The sequence below is a fragment of the Meleagris gallopavo genome, chromosome 1, assembly GCF_905368555.1.
Source record: "Meleagris gallopavo chromosome 1, MGAL_WU_HG_1.1, whole genome shotgun sequence".
Classification (NCBI taxonomy): Eukaryota; Metazoa; Chordata; class Aves; order Galliformes; family Phasianidae; genus Meleagris; species Meleagris gallopavo.
The window spans coordinates 129,307,886-129,327,179 of NC_139404.1; the positions used below are offsets into that span (position 1 = coordinate 129,307,886).

General features: G+C 38.1%; 1 protein-coding gene across 1 annotated transcript in view; it reads left to right on the plus strand.

The window, feature by feature from the left end:
- GABRB3 (gamma-aminobutyric acid type A receptor subunit beta3) overlaps positions 1-19,294 on the plus strand; it is a 112,714-nt gene that overhangs the window by 74,784 nt on the left and 18,636 nt on the right. Inside the window, exons 4-6 of the mRNA XM_010727547.3 lie at positions 6,421-6,641; positions 11,950-12,032; positions 13,129-13,266. Of these exons, the coding sequence (XP_010725849.1) occupies positions 6,421-6,641; positions 11,950-12,032; positions 13,129-13,266 (442 nt within the window). The remainder of the gene's footprint in view (positions 1-6,420; positions 6,642-11,949; positions 12,033-13,128; positions 13,267-19,294) is intronic.

Consider the following 19,294-nt stretch of genomic DNA (forward strand, 5'->3'; position numbering starts at 1 on the left):
TGTAACAGGGAGACTACAAAATTTTAGGAGATGTTTTGGCAACAGAGGGTATGTGTACATGTGTCTGTGTGCATGTGTCCATCTCCTGCACTCGAGTGTGCGTGAACTTTGTTGCCCCATGCTGGGTGGATGGGGGAAGAGCAGTAGATGTAGTCTACCTTGATTTTTAGAAAGGCATTTGATACTGTCTCCCACGACATCCTTATAACAAAGCTGAGGAAGTGTGGGATAGACGAGTGGACTGTGAGGTGGGTTGAGAACTGGCTGATAGGCAGAGCGCAGAGGGTTGTCGTCGGTGGTGCAGAGTCTGGCTGGAGACCTGTAACCAGTAGTGTCCCCCAGGGATCTGTGCTGGGTCCGGTCTTGTTCAACATCTTCATCAATGACCTTGGTGAGGGGATAGTGGGCACCCTCAGCAAGTTTGCTGATGATACGAAGTTGGGAGGATTGGCTGACACGCCTGAAGGTTGTGCTGCCATTCAGCGAGACCTGGACAGGCTGGAGAGCTGGGCAGTAAGAAACCGGATGAGGTTCAACAAAAGCAAGTGTAGGGTCTTACACCTAGGGAGGAAGAATTGCATGCACCATTACAGGCTGGGGGATGAGCTGCTGGAGAGGAGCTCTGCAGAGAGGGACCTGGACGTCCTGGTGGATGACAGGTTGGCCATGAGCCAGCAGTGTGCCCTCGTGGCCAAAAAGGCCAATGCATTCTGGGGTGCATTAAGAAGAGCGTGTCCAGCAGGTCGAGGGAGGTGATCCTCCCCCTCTACTCTGCCCTGGTAAGGCCTCATCTGGAGTACTGTGTCCAGTTCTGGGCTCCCCAGTACAAAAAAGACAGAGATCTCTTGGAAAGAGTCCAGCGGAGGGCCACAAAGATGGTGAAGGGCCTGGAGCATCTCCCCTGTGAAGAAAGGCTAAGTGAACTGGGTCTGTTTAGCCTTGAGAAAAGAAGACTGAGAGGGGACCTGATCCAGGTTTATAAATATCTGAGGTGTGGCGGCCATAGTGGTGAGGCCAGTCTCTTTTCAGTGGTACATGGAGACAGGACGAGGGGAAACGGACATAAGCTGCAGCACAGGAAGTTTTGCACGAATGTGCGTAAGAACTTCTTCATGGTGAGGGTGACGGAGCACTGGAACAGGCTGCCCAGGGAGGTTGTGGAGTCTCCTTCTCTGGAGATATTCAAGTCTCGCCTGGACGCCTACCTGTGCGACCTGGTGTAGGGAACCTGCTTTGGCAGGGGGGTTGGTCTCGATGATCTCTAGAGGTCCATTCCAACCCCTACAATTCTGTGATTCTGTGAACTACTAACACCAGTCTCATGCAAGGTTCTGACCAGAAAGTTCTCTTGTAAAAGGCTTTGCAAAGCAGTAGGCATTCACTGACAACTGACAAAGTAACATACAGTTTGTATTGGGAAAATCACAGAATCACAGAATGACCAGGATTCGAAGGGACCTCAAGGATCATGAATCTCCAACCCCTCTGCCACACGCAGGGCCACCAACCTCCCCATTTAATACTAGACCAGGCTGCCCAGGGCCCCATCCAATCTGGCCTTGAACACCTCTAGGGATGGGGCATCCACAACCTCTCTGGGCAGCCTTTTCCAGCACCTCTCCACTCTCATAGTAAAGAACTTAATCAAATTGTCAGTGGCTAAAATATAATGGATAATGTTTTTTCTATAGCGTGAATATTTTTGAACCTTTTAGAACATTTTGAATTCTCAGAAAAAAAGTTTAAGTAATGAGCTCAGACACTTGAATAGTATTGCTGGTAAGTTCTGACTTCTTAAGGCTAGCCATTCTGAATGTCTTTATTATTCATGTTTAACTGTAACTGAATTAATGTGTGCATGAACTATTTCTCAGGTCTTTTCTGTGTGTAGTAGGGGAACAGATTTACAGCTGTGTTGTCATGCATAGGATTCATGAGTTTGGCTTTGCAATTCACTTGGATTTATTGGAAAGAAAGTAACTCAATCATCAGTACTTCTAAAATAGCTCCTTATACAGCACTGGCCATATCTAACTTTTGGAACGTAAAGGAAGGTATTTTTTACTTACATGGAAACTAAGGCATGGATTTTCTTACATCTTTTTATCCACTGAATGAGTATTTACTTAGATCGGCCAAAAAAAAAAATTGTCTATTAGCTTATGTTAATAATTACAGTGTCTATTGGTCAAGAGAACAACGATGTGAATTTATATGCAAATGCAAATCTAAGACAGGAATTTGCTTTATCAAGTTTATGTAGGACTGTATTCTCAAGAAATTGAATAACCCTTTGGATAACTCCTTTTTATGTTTCTAGTAATTCTCAATACATTTATTTTGAATGAATAATTTATTTTGATTAACTGACATATTTATAGTATTCCATCATAATTATTAATTATAGTGTTCTATTGAGCAGTCATTTTGGAAAAAAAAAAAAAACATTTTTACAGCTAATAGATAACTTTTACATTCTCAATACATAGAAAACTGTAAACAATGATCATCAATTTTTAGATCCCAATTTCTGTTAAAATGCTTTTAATTTTATTTTGACGAAAAAACTACACTTAAATTTTTTCTTTCCTATTTATTGAGTGGAGGACAGAGAAGATAAAGATAGGCAACACTGTGATGGTACACAGACAGGTTTGTTTTTAATATTGCATTGTATTAGTATTAGTGGTTAATTAGTGGCTAGTGCAGTAAGGTGCTGTTCTGGAGTACAATGTTTCTGCCTGTCTGAAGTGAGTTAAGTCATAGTTGTACTTTGTACAAGTTATGTTCAATCTTACAAATATAATGTTAGATTGAAAGGAATCAGGGAAGACTTAAACATTTATTTGGAACATAGTTAACTTTTATAACATTTGTGAGTATATAATTCTTGCTTAAGATATTTGGAAATCATAGATAATGCTTATGAAATATAGTTATATTATGATCTATTTATATTACACTGGATGCCTCTTTACCATTCTATCTGAATTTTTTTTCCAAGTATTATCTCCTATTTGAGTTTTTTCTTTTGATTTTCCCAAGGGAAACTGTTGAAAAAACAACAATGTATCTGTATTTCCTTACATTGGTGACATGACTGCAGTAGGACGATCCGTGGTCTTTGAATACGTAAAATAAATCTCTTGTTGCCTGTGCAGTCAAGCTTTATCCATTTTGAAGACATTTCATAGAATCACAGAATGGTTTGAGCAGGAAGAGACTTTAAAGCCCACCCAGCCCCAACCCCTGCCGTGGGCAGGGCTGTCCCCACCAGCTCAGGCTGCCTAGGGCCCCATGGGCCCCATCCAGCCTAGTCTTGAGCACCTTCAGGGATGGGGCACCACAGCTTCTCTGGGCAGCTGTGCCAGGGCCTCGCTGCCCTATTGGTAAAGAATTTCTTGCCAGTATCCAAAATAAAATCTTTCATGTACTTCAGAAACATCGTGTTCATTCTTCTGTCAGGGCTTTGAATGTTATTTTGTTGTTGCTGTTTTTATCATTCTTGACCTGACTTATCTATTAGTATGAAGAACTGGAGAGGGAGAAAGGTGGACCTTGAACGTGTTATGGTATTGTAGGAAAAAAAAATGATTTATGAAGGTCTTTTCAGTTGAGGAAATTGACTGCTGCCCTGTGCAGTAGTTAAAATTTCCTAAAGCTGGAAAGTCTGTATAATCTTTGACAGAAGCTGTGGTGGGATTCATCTCTTCTGGCTTTAGACATCTACCTTCTTGACCTCTATCTCAGGGGTAGTCATCATAAGCATCCCTGAAGGAAGGTGATCCTAGATAAAATTTTTAGGCTACTTACCTAGAGTAAAAATCCATTTTCTCATTTTACCTGAAAAATGTCACCTGCATTTTTTTTCCAGTTCATGTTCAAACCATTTCATCATTTTCATCTGGAGTGCAGGAAAAAGGAAAAAATTTCCTTTGTGGGTACAGAACCTTGTAAATTGGCTAGTCAAAGAATGATATCCTTGTAGGTTTTAATACGCTTAGATTCCAGTAGTACCTTTGGTAGAGATGCCCTAGAGAACTGGGCCAGCCTGCTCACTTTATAGTTGCTTGTGCAACCAGATAGTGTCAGCGCTGTTCTAATATGTTTGCTGCTTTTGTAGCTATATGCTATCAGAACAAGAGTGATGGTGAACAAGCATGGCTCTTATTCGATTCATGAATTCCTTTCTCTGTTGTTCCCTGACACAGTAAACTTTGGTTAAATAAATAAAATGAGGGAATATCATTGCTTATATTATTGCACATATTTTACTTAGTTAATTGATCCATTCGAAGGCTTTTAGCATGTATTGGTTTTTGTTGTTGTTGTTGCTGGTGTTTTTTTTTTCAAAGGAAAAAGGAACTTAGCCTAAAACTCTCCTGTGTACAAATGTACTGCTTCTGTTACATTTTAGTGCCATCTAGGTTCTCTCCTTTCAATAACGTATGGGGACTCCTTATTTTTTATTTCTGTCTTGCATTTTGTACATTTATACGTAGTGAGCTTTATGTCTACAGCTTTCTTGATATCAGACTGCAAACGTTACGAAACTCAAACACACAGCAAATTCAAAATGTTACTAGAAGCAAGCTTTAATTAAGCCCAAATGAAACTGGTGGAGGATGCCCATTCCAGTACATCAGCATCAACAAGCTGGTTGCATGGAACTGAGCTCCTCCTAATGGAGCAGGGCAGGCTCAGCGAGTGCTGCTTGGTTGATGGGCACTGACAGTGAGTCCCACTGCAGAGAGCCTCCAACAAGAACTGCCACACGTACTCCTGGGCAGTCATCTCAGATCTGGGTTTTAAAGGATGAGCTCCCATTCACGTAGTTCCATGTGGGCTGCTTTCTCCCATTGCTGATCCTTTCTTTTCAGAGGTTTGTTAAAATAGAAACAGCTTGCCCTTGATAACTATAATTATTTATTTGCTAAGCAATTAAAATTGATTTCTTAAAGCTATAGCAGCTACATTAGAGAGAATGAATCACTGAATAAACAGTGCAAAGTCTCTGAGAGCGAAAGGTGTGCTAGAGTTTCATTTGCTTTCAAGAAGAGGCTTTAGGGGCTGAGAGAAACAGAGTCGGATCATTGCCTAAAGTTGGGTTGTCTCCACATGAGACCCATTACAGGAATGGTCTGTTCCCAACAGTTGTACTTAAAAACTCCAAGCAGCCTTTTCCCAAACAAGCAGCAAGCCTGAGGGCTTTTGTATCACCAGCTTGTAGAACCAGATGCAAATGCAGGTATCCTGTGGTTTGCACACCTGCTGCTAAATATTTAAATGTGTTTGGAGATGGCATAAATTTCTCAGTGTTTTGGGAAGAGTTTTTTTCATTTAAAGCACTTCTCTAATTTGAAAACCAGAGTTTTAATGACCTGTACTAACTGTCCCATTTCTATCCTTAAGTACAGCAATATTATTAGACTTAAGAGCAGTGTTTTCTTTGATTTTAAACATTCATTTCCATATACAATGTATTATGTTTAGTTGTGTATTTCTTTTATTTCTTGCTTAAACAAGGCTATGTAAAAATGAAAATGTTCTCCCACATCTTGAAAACTATGTGGGAAAGAAAACAAAGATTTTTCATTTCAAACAGGAAATCTGGCTGTTTCATGTGATTTTCATCTTTGCTGACACTGAACTTGGAAGCGTTCCCTTGCATCTTTATACATTTTGATAGTAGCATGAGTGAGGCATATTGTCTAAGACTTCTAGAGCGCTATCATGACATGACCTAAGCAAGTTAGCATATTCTGGAAAAAAAAAACCCTGATATTTCCAGGCTGAATCTTTTAGGTTTCTATATCCATGTTTTGGATATTAAGTTAGCTTAGCTATCACAGCTTATACCTGACCCCATAGAGCTCTACTGGCAAAGCTATGAAAACCAAACACTTATATTAGTATGTATTAGATGTCAGCTATTGGTGAGACTGCCAGATGCAGTCTCTCACAAAAGCACATACATAAGCAACATCTTGGCAACCAGTTTTTAGAGTATGATTTTGAATATTGTTTTCAAATACTTCTAGTGTTTTTCAGTTCATCTATCGATTTTGAAAATGGGGAAAACTACAGTATTTTTCTGTTACATTGTTTATCATTTCACAGAATCATCATTTTTAGGTAATTTTTGGGACTGCATGAAAGAAAAGGAGGAAAAAGACAAAAGGTAACAGTAAGAGCTGCATTTCTTAAGGTTTTGGAAATCTTTCTTAGACCAGAATGATACTTGAATTATTTGAATCATTTAATAGCTGATAGGAATATTTAATATTTTGATTAAGCTTTTTTTATATATATAAAAAAATAAAGCAGTAGTGAAGTAAGTAAGTGACAGAAAAATACTTTTTCTTCTAGTTATGCCATGAATTATTGACTATTTGTTGTACTTCTGTTTCTTCTTACCAGGACTACACTTTGACTATGTATTTTCAACAGTACTGGAGAGATAAGAGACTGGCATATGCTGGCATACCTCTCAACCTGACGCTTGATAATCGAGTGGCAGATCAACTCTGGGTGCCTGACACCTACTTCTTAAATGACAAGAAATCATTTGTGCACGGTGTTACTGTGAAGAACCGAATGATTCGCCTTCATCCAGATGGAACGGTGCTTTATGGCCTCAGGTCTGTACTTTCGTGATGAAGATTTCACAGCCATTGTTACGTATTGTTGATATTTGTTTCCTGGTACAAGGTTATTACAAACAGTGTGCAGCATATTATGTAACCTTCCCTGCAACTCTGAAAGATGCCCATAGAAAATAAATGACACAGTCAATGTTTCTTAATTTTGCCAGAAGCATCCTCAGTCAGGTTTTATCTGTTTATGTAGAGCTGCCATATCTAGAAAGCCCAGTGGCTACATGAAGCAGAAAGGCAAATATTAATTGTAAACCTGAATATTTTGCTCAAAATAGAGGCAGTAGGTTTGGATGCGTGTGCATATGTTCTCTACAGAGAAGAAGAAAGCTACAAACAGTTCTGGTTAAATGGATTCAGTCACTGTTAAAACCATGCCTCTGTGTACCTTCAGCAACTTTTTTCAAACAGGGATCACCACTACAGTGTTTTATATTTCAAACCAGAGCAACAAAGCATCTTTACATTATCCTGTGTTCTAATTGTTTTAGGATTGGTCTGTGTTTTCTCTGTTTTCTATCATAACTTTTATGAATAAGAGCCCAGAAAATCCCTGTCTTAATAAATGTACATAATTAAACAAAAAACTAGATGGAACACTCAGTGGTATAAAAAAAAATTGCTTTCTTTGGACAGATCAATTCTATATGCTCTGGTGATTTGCACAATACCAGCAAAACAAGTCTTTTGCAATGTAAACTTTGTTTCCATCATAGAAAGTTTCTTGCATTTTTAATTGTGGGACAAAATATAAAAATGAATGACATTTGAAATGTGCTGCAGATGGATTAGATTTACAGTATCAGCATTTTACCTGTTTTGTTGTTTTTTTGTTTTTTGTTTTTTTTTTTTTTAATCAGTGGATGAACCCTTTATCTGACTTGGGTCTTGGTCAATCAACTCTAACTCCTTTTATATTATAGCCCATGCATCTATAGACAAAATTAGAACAAGACAAAATAAAAACAGTCTCAACCTAGTAAGAAGTTTCAAATAAGCTTAGTATGTTCAGAAAATGTCTTTAAAATTAACTTAAGCGAAATGAGCTTTTCATTTTGTGTACTTTATATGCAATATTGAACACTGCAAGCATAGGATTCTTTTCACAGGTAGTTAAATATCAAAAAAAGATGCAAGATATTATTGTTTTTATTACTGCATCTCGAGAATCATCCCCAAAAGCAAAGTAATAAAAAATAATGGAGTTTAGAATCCTTATGGTCATAATAATGTATAAAAGTATCTCTGCCACACTCTAAAAATATTTGGAGTCATCCAGGTAAGGATTTTCTGTTAAACTATATTCAAATAGGCTACCTTTCAGTTCTGCACAATGCAAATATCCAAACACTTGACTTGATTGTACTTGCTTGACAGGGATTTCAACGGTGTCTCGTGTGGCAACATTTCTTTACAAACTCTCAAACAACACGCAGCATTTGTGGTCAGATTTTGCTGAGTGTGAAGCAGCTGATTTACTTAATGAAGAATTACTGTCTGAAATTAAATCTTGGCAAAATAAAGAACCCTTTGATCAGATGGAAGAAAATATCTAATGCTTAGCTCTCCTAATCCAAAGAGCTCAGTTTTATGTCGCTCTACCACTAGCTTTTCTTCTTGCATTGTGGCTTGAGAGCATTCTGGTAGCCTTGGTCTGAAGGCGCAGTCATAAGACAGTGATTCATCCTGTGGGCTGAGACCAGAACCTGGAGTTTTATGTGCCACAAAATATGGGGTCACTGAAAATAATAGAGGAAATAGGAAATTTTGGAGGGTTGCAGCCAATTGTAGAATATCCATTGAGCAAAGCAGTTCCTCAAAAGAAATGTAGCAGAAGTGGTCCTTAGGCCACAAAGGTTCTGCATTCTCTTCTGAATAACATGGAATTTATCATACTTTTGAAATGCTTGACCTTCAGTTATCCAAGTTTTATATCTACTTCAGAAAAAAACAGTTTGCTACTGCTGCAAAAGTCTATGAAGATGAGGGAATGGGACTGTAGCCTTTTGGAGCGTAACTTGTTTATGCGGAATTTCTTTGAGCATCATACAAATTTTTTCCCATCTTCCTCAGAACAATAGACAAACATAGGACTTACAATGGCTTTTTCCACAATAGATCAAAACAGAAACAAAGGCATTATAGACTGACAATTACAAGCAGTCTTTTCCACTGCGTGTACACTTGCCATATCTAGACTTTCTCAGGCAGTACAACGTTAATAAATAAATGGAGTGCAGGAATGTATTTATTTTATATGGAAGGCATCACGTAGTTATCATAAAACATGATAGATGTTCACAAGATGGAAAAGTTAGTTGTGATTGGTCAGATGTTGTGCCTGGACTTTGTTTATTGTTTTGTTGTTGTTGTTTGTTTGTTTGTTTGTTTGTGATGAGTATATTTCTGAATTAAGATAAAGAGAGGATCAAGTTATCTGTCAGGACCATGATCCAGTCAAATAAAATGTATTTGTATCACTTAGACTGATTTATATGGTAAACTTGTGGGGTACAGAGAGCATTCTTCTGTTAGTTGTTTATGCAGCACCTCCTAGAACATCAGAGATGGTGTCTCTGTACAATCTACCAGTATATTAAAGGTGATCAGTGCAGGAACACTAAGATGATCAGAGGGCTGGAGTACCTCTGCTATGAAGAAAGATTGAGGGAACTGGGCTTATTTAGCTTAGAGAATAGAAGACTGGGGAGACCTCACTGTGACCTTTCCATACTTGAAGGGAGTGTATAAACAGGAGAGGGAATGGCTGCTTACGAGGGTGGATAATGATAGGACAAGGGGGAATGGTTTTAAACTGAGACAGGGGAGATTTAGGTTGGATATTAGGAGGAAGATTTTCATTCAGAGGGTGGAAGAGGGTGCTCAAGGAGGCTGTGGAGGCCCCATCCCTGGAGGTATTCAAGGCCAGGCTGGATGTGGCTGGCGACCCTGCACATAGCAGGGGGGTTGAAACTAGATGATCGTTGTGGTCCTTTTCAACCCAGACCATTCTATGATTCTATGATGATTCTATAATAAAGTAACAGGGAAGATAAGAGAAGCTATATCCAGAGGACAGATAATCAGAATGGAGAATTTTAACAATTAAAAATATATTGTGTTTATTGCTTCCAAACAAAATATATGTGCATCTGTGTTCAGCTTTATCTTTATCTGGCTTTTAATTGTTTCCCTGTCACTGCTGTGATGATGACTTCTTGAAATCTTGTTGTACTGCTGTGTAAGGAAGCATCTCATCCCATAAATAATAAACCTTTTCTTCTTGGTAGCATGCACAAGTTTGAGCAATTAGCATTTGCTTTTGTTGAGCATTCGTGCAAGTTAAATTTGGTTGCTTGAAAGTTCATTCAGCAGGGACCTCTAAGCACTCAAGTTACTTTGAGTAAATGTGCTGAACCTATTCCTTTCTATATCTAACTGTATCTTTTTGTTTGTATGTTTCTTACTGGTTATTTATGAAATTAAAATCTTACATATTGCTATAGTGTAAAAAGATGCTTGAGAGGGAGTGTGCAGATTCTTGTGTAGAACCAGGGCATCTCCCAGCAGACAGCTGGAGGTGGGTTGACCTGAAGTCATCCTGTAATACAATACCTGATACCTGAAAGCTTATGGGACTTAATATAAGGGCAGTCTGAGGGCACATAGCATGCACAGCAGTGGCAGAGGCATAATCCTGCCCTGTGCCTGTCTCACTGTCTGCTGGTAGGAACACAAATGAAAATATATCCTTGAGCTTTTTTTTGTTGCTTGACCTACCCATTGCCTTTCTGCCCATACAACTGTCTCTCCCCATACAAAGAAACTAGAATGCTTTCTTACAAAATCATCTTCCACAGTCATAGAGGTGTGACTTCTACTGTACTGTGACATGGTTGTAGGGATATTGCAACTCCCTTCCCTTGGATATTATGTGAAGTTATCTACCTGAAATAAGCTATTTGCTAAGGATAAGCATTTTTTCCTTCTGTTTCTCAGAGAACTAGATGAGACATTTATAGTAAAAACAGATGTGGGGGCTTTTTATTGCATGGGAGTTGAATAAAAACACCTAACTACTTCTCTCATCTGTAAATGTTGCCCATGAATTTCAAACCAGTTTACCAAACTAGATGGCTATCATTTCAGAAGCCTGAGGGATGAAACAAAGTTCTGAACAGAGAAAACACATGGACAAAACTTAACACTGAGTGTCCTATCTTTTGGAGGAACATTTAATGCATTTTCCCTTGTGTCATTAGTTTTTTATCAGCAGAATGTTATTTGTTCAGGAATTAACTGTTTACAAGGTCCATGCTCTGTTTAAATTAGAAAAGGATCAGTAAAGAATGAACCTAATGAGGCCCAGAAAATAATATGAAATTTATATAAAGGCACTAAAAAGAGATTGATAAGATATAATCCATAAATTTATGATGACAACTATGACTCAGCAATATTCTGAAATACACTGGGGGTCAATCACAAGTCAGTGCACATAGTTGTATCTTTCTAAAAGTTAGTCAAATTATGTAAATCCATTAATTAGAAAAGAAAGACCAAATGTTGTGTGAATCTCTTAATAAGTTGTTTCAGTCGTGCGTGTGTGTGTGTTGCTGACATTCTTGATATAGGAGAGTTGGATTAAAAATGCAGATTCATCAGTAGTGAAATGGTTTAAAAATTCATCATTAGTGTGCTATATTGCCAGCACTGGAAAGAAAAAAGCAAAAATGTAGTCTGAGTTGGGGGAAAACTGAAAATTCAATATAACATTTCATTGCAAAATCTCTTTTAATTTACTTTTGAAAACTGGAGAAATAAACTGAACTTTAAACCAAAGCGTTTTGCTAGACTTGCGATGTTTTTTCAACATTTCAGGCTTTTTTTCTCCAGCTGCAACAGAACCAGTAAATGGGTTATTCACACAGCTCTTATAATTTTGACATTTTTAGCAAACTTTTATCGCCTCATATTTTCTGATTTAGAGTCATATTCTTTAATCTCAGCAAAGGTTTTTGAAATATTTGCATATGCAGATAGATTCATTGTGCCCCAAAGGGACCGGTCACATGAGTCTCAGTATTTCTGTTGAGGTCAATGTATCTGCTGTTGTTGTAAGCTGCTGCTCATTGTAAAAGCGTGGACCAGATTTTTAATTATGGTAAAGCTATTCTTCAAAGAGAGTCCTCACTGTGAGAATGTGAGAAGAAAAGAAAAAAAAAAGCAATTAATAAAAAAAAAAAAAGGATTGCAAGCTGTATAGCAACTCTATTTGGTGTTTGTATTTCAGAATCACAACCACTGCAGCTTGTATGATGGACTTGAGAAGATACCCGCTAGATGAACAAAACTGTACTCTCGAAATAGAAAGCTGTACGTATATAAGAAGATGCATGTAAAACTTGGCACAGATGTGGGGTAGTTTTCCATTTATACAAATATAGAACATTTGTATAGAACTGGTGTCTATAACTGCGATATGAATCAAGTAATTATCATTTGTTCTTTTGTTCATTTATTTGACCTTTTAAACATAAAGATTCATACATTCTACGGAAGGATCCATCCTAGGAGAACAGGTCTAGAACAGAATGCAGCAGTTGTTCCAGTCTGAGTTAGCAGAGCCACTGACCGGATGCTTATTGTAAACACAAGAGAATGAACATTCATATTTTAATCAGATTCATTTTAAAGAAGGAGATCACTGTGATATTGTTTTCTTTCAGCGTGCTTTTTTTTATGTGTGGATGGTCTTGCTGCAGGACCCCTTGCGCTCTTAAATCAGCCCCATTTATGGTTTGTAGGTCTGTTCCACACAGAACCAGACTCACTTTTCCACCTAGTCATGTCCTAGAACTGCAATATTCAGATGTATGCTTCTGCTTCAAGGGTTCCTACTCCATTTCTGCTACTGGCTGGAGACTGTGCTAGTACATGCTCTATATTCAGCTGGGGTCCTCCACTGCAGAAGCTAATGGAAACAGTATGACTCACACCCTTCAGTGTGATTGGAAAATATCTGCCCCAGCTGTGTTTGTCTGTATTTATAGAATAATCCACATTTTTTTCTGGTGATTACCGATGTAAAATGCACTTGTTATCAGTCTAGATGTGTATGATATCTTAAATCAGACTGATCTGTGATTTTGCAGATTGCAGCCTGCAATCCCTGGAAGTAGTAATGGGTGGTGTTTTGTCTTATAGGGGCCATTAATCTTAGAGTGAATTATATAAGAATGATAGAAAGAAATTTAAAAAAAAACAACAAAAACACAGTATTTTGCCTCAAACTCCTGTGCAGACTGTAATGCAAGCACCTCTTCAGGAGCGATTTAGAACAAAAATTCTTACACTGGTCCAACTGTTCTGATTATTTTCATTGCCTCAAAGGACAGACCATGTTTACTGTATTTGAAGCTCTGCTCCTGTCTGCTGTTGTTTCTCACTTGCTCTCCTGCCTGGCCTGCAGATGGCTACACGACTGACGACATAGAGTTCTACTGGAGAGGTGGAGATAATGCAGTCACTGGCGTGGAAAGGATTGAGCTTCCTCAGTTCTCCATTGTGGAATACAGACTGGTGTCCAAGAATGTTGTCTTTGCCACAGGCAAGTATTATCATTTGCCTACTCAGTATTTAATTTTCTTCTGTATAACAATTATTGTTTTATTAATCATTGTTATATATAGTCTTAGAACTGTGTTGTGTGAGTGGCTGAAGAAATGACTCAATAAAGCCTGGAGGCAGGAGCCCGTGAAATAGCATTTCTTGTTTCATTTTTCTTTTCCTTTTGTGTGCATGTGTGTCATACTTAACCATACGCCTAAACGTGTATGATCTAAATAAATATGAAGTCATTCACCTCTGAATCATCAGTTTAAAAGATGTAGCCTACAAGTTTACTGATCATACCAAAGTACGTTATGGCATATTAGAATTAAAAAAACACAGTTTTTATGAGTACCTTTCTACAGCTTTTCTGTGCATGTTTGTTTTGCTGTTGTATAGAGAATTTACATTCATGGTTCTTTTTAATCATTGTTTGTACTGATCATATACTGATCAGTATATGGTAACGTGTACATAGCTGATGCTTTTGTGGTATTTGTTAAGATGCTAAAATGTAATCCCTAGGTTTCCTGCTTCTTTTTTCCTTGAAGATGGAATACAATTTGCTGGTAACTCACTGCACTGGATGTTTTCAGGTGACAAAATACAACACTGATTTAGACATTTAACGTTAGGTACAAGCATAGAAAATATTCCTACGTGTGTGTGACAAGATTAAAGCAACACAGAAAGCCTACAGCAAGTCTGGGAGCACTACTGGGACCTCCAGATTTGCTGTCCTCTTCAGACCATAGAAAGGTGCTCTTCTGTCTGTCCCAGTGCAGTAGAACAAGTGAAGCATAGTTCTACGATGTTTGTAAGCATCACTTCACCCACTCTATGGACACAGCATCTGTTTCAAAGTACACAAAAACATGAGTTATATTTCATTACAAAATGTACGCAATGCTAGGACTGAAATTATTATGATGGTTTTCCTAATTGCTGCTGGTTTTGTTTTCTCATTGTGTATGAGAGGATGTTTTTTAATGGCTTTTTTTTTTTTTTTTTTTTTTTTTTAAGGTAAACAGATACTCTGATCATAAATCGCTCTTTTTTGCAATCAATGTAACCTTTGACAGTTAGGATTTATCTGGCCCTCCCCAGGACTGGATATGCTTTTCTAGAATGTCTCTTTTGGACAACAATGAGTATACAGAGAAACATATATCTGGGAAGTTTTTATGACAGTCCGAACTCACCTTTCAGTTCAGTATGATATGTTTCAGTAATGACATGATTAAGTAATTCAGAGATTAAAGAGATTTGTTAAATTCAGGAAAAAGAGAATTCCAAAGAGCTATGAGACAAATGTGAGAGAGAATTAAAACTACGGGCAGACTTTTGTGTAACTAACTGACCAGGTATTCAGACTTGCAACAGTTCTTCTCAACAAATTTGTGGAGGAGATAAAAAAAAGTCATGTCTCAGAATTTAAGATAGCTTGACATTAGGTAGTAAAAAGAGACAATCAAGAAGAACAGATTACTCTGTGTTTCTTGTACCATCTTCTGAAGCATATAATTTTTGTCACTGATGAAGATAGAATACTACATCTACTGTTGTTTTGGTTTTGGACATTATGAAAAAACTTCATTGATTATGAACTTTCATGTCATATTTCCATTGAAAGGAATCAGCACATTTGTTTCTCGGAACCTTGTGCCTAAATCTAAAACATTCCAGTGAATCTGACAGATAAAGTCAGCACACTTTTAGATTTCTTCTCAAGACCAAAATTCCTATGTTCTGATTTGTATATTTTTATGGAAAATCTGTTAGGCTTGGGATGTTTTGGCTTTGAGATACAACACCTATGCAACTAATTAATCCTATCCAAATTCAGGCTAGGAAATACCTGGTGAGACTAGAGTTATCTGCTTGGAAGTCTAGGGCCTACTGGTTATCTCAGACTTAACATGAACCAATAAGATCTTTTTGGTGGGGAAAAAAAAACAAAAACATCCTTATGTGGAGTCTGACATGCATTGCTTGAGCTGACTATTTTTCGTAGAATTCTTCAAGAAAGCTGCAGTACAACAGAAGCCTGGGGAGATTAATAAGAATGACTGGAAGTGTAGAAAATGTAATATGTGAGATTACAGGAGATCCAGATATGGTCAGGTATTTTAAAAAAGAAAGAGAATATATAATAGAAATTGAAGTCTTTTTGTGTCTAGAAAACACCTGTGAAGACAGAAGGAATAACCTGCTCTCTTTATCCATGATGAAATTAAGAGGAAGTAGTATATAAATTGCTGTGAAGAAGAAAAGTCTGGCTTGACCATTCCCAATATCTGCTGAATGCCATAGAGACTCACGTCATAGAGCTGAACGTCATAGGAGACATCTCAGATGACATTAGACACCTCTGCACAAGCAGATGAACCATCCCCTTAGAATCTGATGGCTATTACATCTACTTCTGCGTGGTTTATACCAAGAGTTTATGCACCATCTGTATGTAGATATCCACATGACAGCACCTGAAATGTAGTGTCTAACCTGTGGACTGAATCCACCTCCTAAATATATGTTATCAGGAATGCTAAGAAACTGAACAGGAATGGGGCTATATAACACGCCTCCTCAAAGCTTCAAAATGCGTAGCAGTCCGAGCCAGATGAGCAACCTGTTGGTAGGAGGAAAGTAGTCTTAAAAGGTTTGAAAATTAATTATTTGGCATATTCTGAAGGATCAATCTGTAGAGTGCATTTCCAGTGAACTGAAGAACCTTCTAAGAAGAGCAGATTAATATAAGAATTCTGTAACTGACCAGCTCTCTTATCTTGTTTCATACCTGCATAAAACAGCAGGGAGCTAATCTAGTCTTGGAGCTAGATATTTCAGCTCACTATCGTTTAATGAAATTGAAACAGGAACAAGTGATCACTTTTTACCAAGTGCTCAAATATATGAAGGAGAAACAGTTTGACTTCAGTTATTAAGTATTTGTTTTCACATCTTTGTTTCCAGTACTGTTTTTAGATTTAAACACTTTAGGCCAAATTCTGTTATCTCTCTAATATTTAAATTAGCACATGGAGAGCAACAAGTTACATGAGATGGAAAGAAAGGTAAAAATCTTGCCCCTGCAAGCAAAATATTTTTGAGAAAAAAACAAACAAGGTATGCAGCGTTGGCAGCTAGAATTTCCTGTTAATTAATCTCTACATGTTGGCCTTAACTGACAAATCATTATCCAAGCATAATCAGGCAAATATCAGTGCGTAATTGTTGACTTTACAACCAAGAAATCCATTTTTATAAAATAGACTATACAAGGGCTGCTCTGAAAGTAATGCTTCTTGTTTTATTGTGTTGGTCCACAATATCAGAGGCAGATGATGGTGGTATAGCAGTAGGGGTTGAACCATCCCACCAATATTCCATTACACGTTGTTGCCGTGCAACAGATAGCAGCAGAGGGGCAGTCTGGCACAACAACATCTGACATGGAAGTCATTGACGCTTGCTGAACGTTTATGGAGACCAAACAGTGGATGTGAGCACAGTGAATCAGTGGGTAGCGCATTTCAGCAATGGCAGCAGCAATGTGAAAGATAAGTGACGTTCCAGATGGCCATGCAGAGCTGTCGCCTCTGCTGGTGGAGATTTTTACAAGCATGGCATTCAGGCTTTTGTTCATTGCTGATGAAGATGCATAGCTAATGGTGGTGGCTACGATGAAAAATGATGTTTTGTAGCTGAGAATTTGCTCTGTCAAACAGTCTTACTGTTCTCTTTGAATGTGTTGCAGTTTCTATAAAAATAAATAGGAGACATTACTCCAAGTGTGACCTATGTACCACATAATTCTTTTTAGATAGGTAAAGATCTGGGCTTGAAATTTTTGTTTCATGTGTGTTATGACCAATCCTGTTCAGTGAGCTTTAGCCTTCTTGTGAAGAAGGATGGATAAACAGCTTCACAGCAGTGTTCCTTCTTTTAGAGTTTTGTTTACTTGTTTGTTTGTTTCTCCACAGACTCCTTTTCTGTGGATTGTTTGCTGGAAGTGAGATAGGATACTAGGGCAGTCTGGAGATAGGGCCAGTAGATCATCTGTGAAGGCATAAGAGTAATTAAAGGGAAAGTAATACAAACTTCCATGATCTCTGGGAGAGCTACTTAAAGAAGAACCTTGCCTGCATGGTATCTAAAAATGAGACTATCAGCTCATATTTCAGTTTCAACTTGAACTACACAGAGATCAAATCATTCTGAAATTTCCTGAGATCCAGACCTCCCAATGAATTTTGAGCCTGGAAAAGCATCACAAAACAGCATGGTGCTCTATTTACCTCTCAAAATAGAGGGAAGTGTCAACTCCAATAAGTGGCTGTGATGCTAGCAAGGCTGTTGATTAGACTACCCAGGAGCCACAAACTGCCTTGAACCTACTCTGAAACTTGCAAGGCCGGGATTCTTTTTGATCTGGTTTAAGGTGAATATAATTAATTTCAGTGTCTGCATTTGAATTAGACGTCTAAACTTCTATTACAGTTGATGGGAATTTAATCAATGGGAATACAGTCTGTAGACTCTGGAGACAAAATCAGTCTCCCAGTAGGAGCTTATTTCAGGAGTCAGTGAAATAATTCTTTAGGTTTCATTTACTAGATTGACTAGATGAACTGGCTCTCCTGTAAATGTAATTGAACCTTAGACACCTAGCTCACATATATGCAGCTCAAATCAGTTGCTTAATCAACTGCTTTTTGAAATAGAATCGAGCAGCCTTCTTAATTCCTACCTGCTAATCAAGAAGATGGGGCTATGTTGTATCCACCAAATGCAAAGTTTGACACTCTTTGAATGCTTCTGCTGCCTGGAAACTCCGTAGTATTCTTTCTGTTGCATGACCCAAAGCTTATCCATCAATAATGTGGTGAAGAGAAATCTGAAGTTTTCTATTCCTTCTTTTGCTTTCTTTCTCAAGAAATCCATAGTTCTTATATTCACAGTAAGATTTGGGTTGGAAGGGACCTTAAAGACCTTGCCATGGACAGGGACATGTCTCTCTAGAAAAGGTTGCTCCAAGTCCCATCCATGCTGGCCTTGAACGCCTCCAGGGGTGGGGCACCACAACTTCTCTGGGCAACTTGTGCCAGTGCCTCAGCACCCTCCAAGAATTTCCTCTTAACATCCGAATTAAATCTCCATTCTTTTACTTTAAAACCATTCCCCTTGTCCTATCTCTATCAGTCAATCTCCATCTTGTTCATAAGCTGCATTTAAATACTGAAACTCCACAATGAGGTCTCCCCAGTCTTCTTCAGCCTGAACAAGCGCAACTCCTTCAACCTTTCTTCACAGAAGAGGTGCTCCAGCCCTCTGATCATCTTCGTGGCTCTTCTCTGGACTCTTTCCAACAGTTCCACATCCTCCTTGCTCTGGGGCTGACAGACCTGGATACGGTACTCCAGATGGGGCCTCACAGGGGCTGAGTAGATGGGGATAATTACCTCCCTTGCCCTGCTGGCCATTCGTGTATACATAGGCAAATGTTGTTTCTCAGATGCAAAAATATGAACGTAATTTTAAGCTAATATTAATTTTAAGACGTTTGTAAATTCTGAGTTATTTCTTTCACATCTTGCATACGTTTGCAGCAGCATGGGTGGAATTTGTTCTAAGGATAAGAAAAGGGTATGCTCTGAAATGCTTTTCTGCACTGTTGGTTTTAACTAGAGCTTTTAGGTGACCTATTAGAAGTATCATATCTAAGCCTAGTAACCGAAACACTGAAGACATGGAACTGGCGTTGTCTGCATTCGCATATCTTTTTCTTGTACAACTGCACTCAGTTTTTATCCTGTTTGCATTTGGTACAAGAAGTTCACTGCTTTTTTTAATGTCTGGGCATTATAAGTATATTAACTATATTCAGTTAGATTGCAACTAATTTTAAAGTATACAAATTTGAAGCTAAAATAATATAGCGTTTGTTTTTTAAAAACTGACGTTGAGATTATTCATTATTTCATCATTTGTTCTGGTTGAAACAATATATAATGATTCTATAA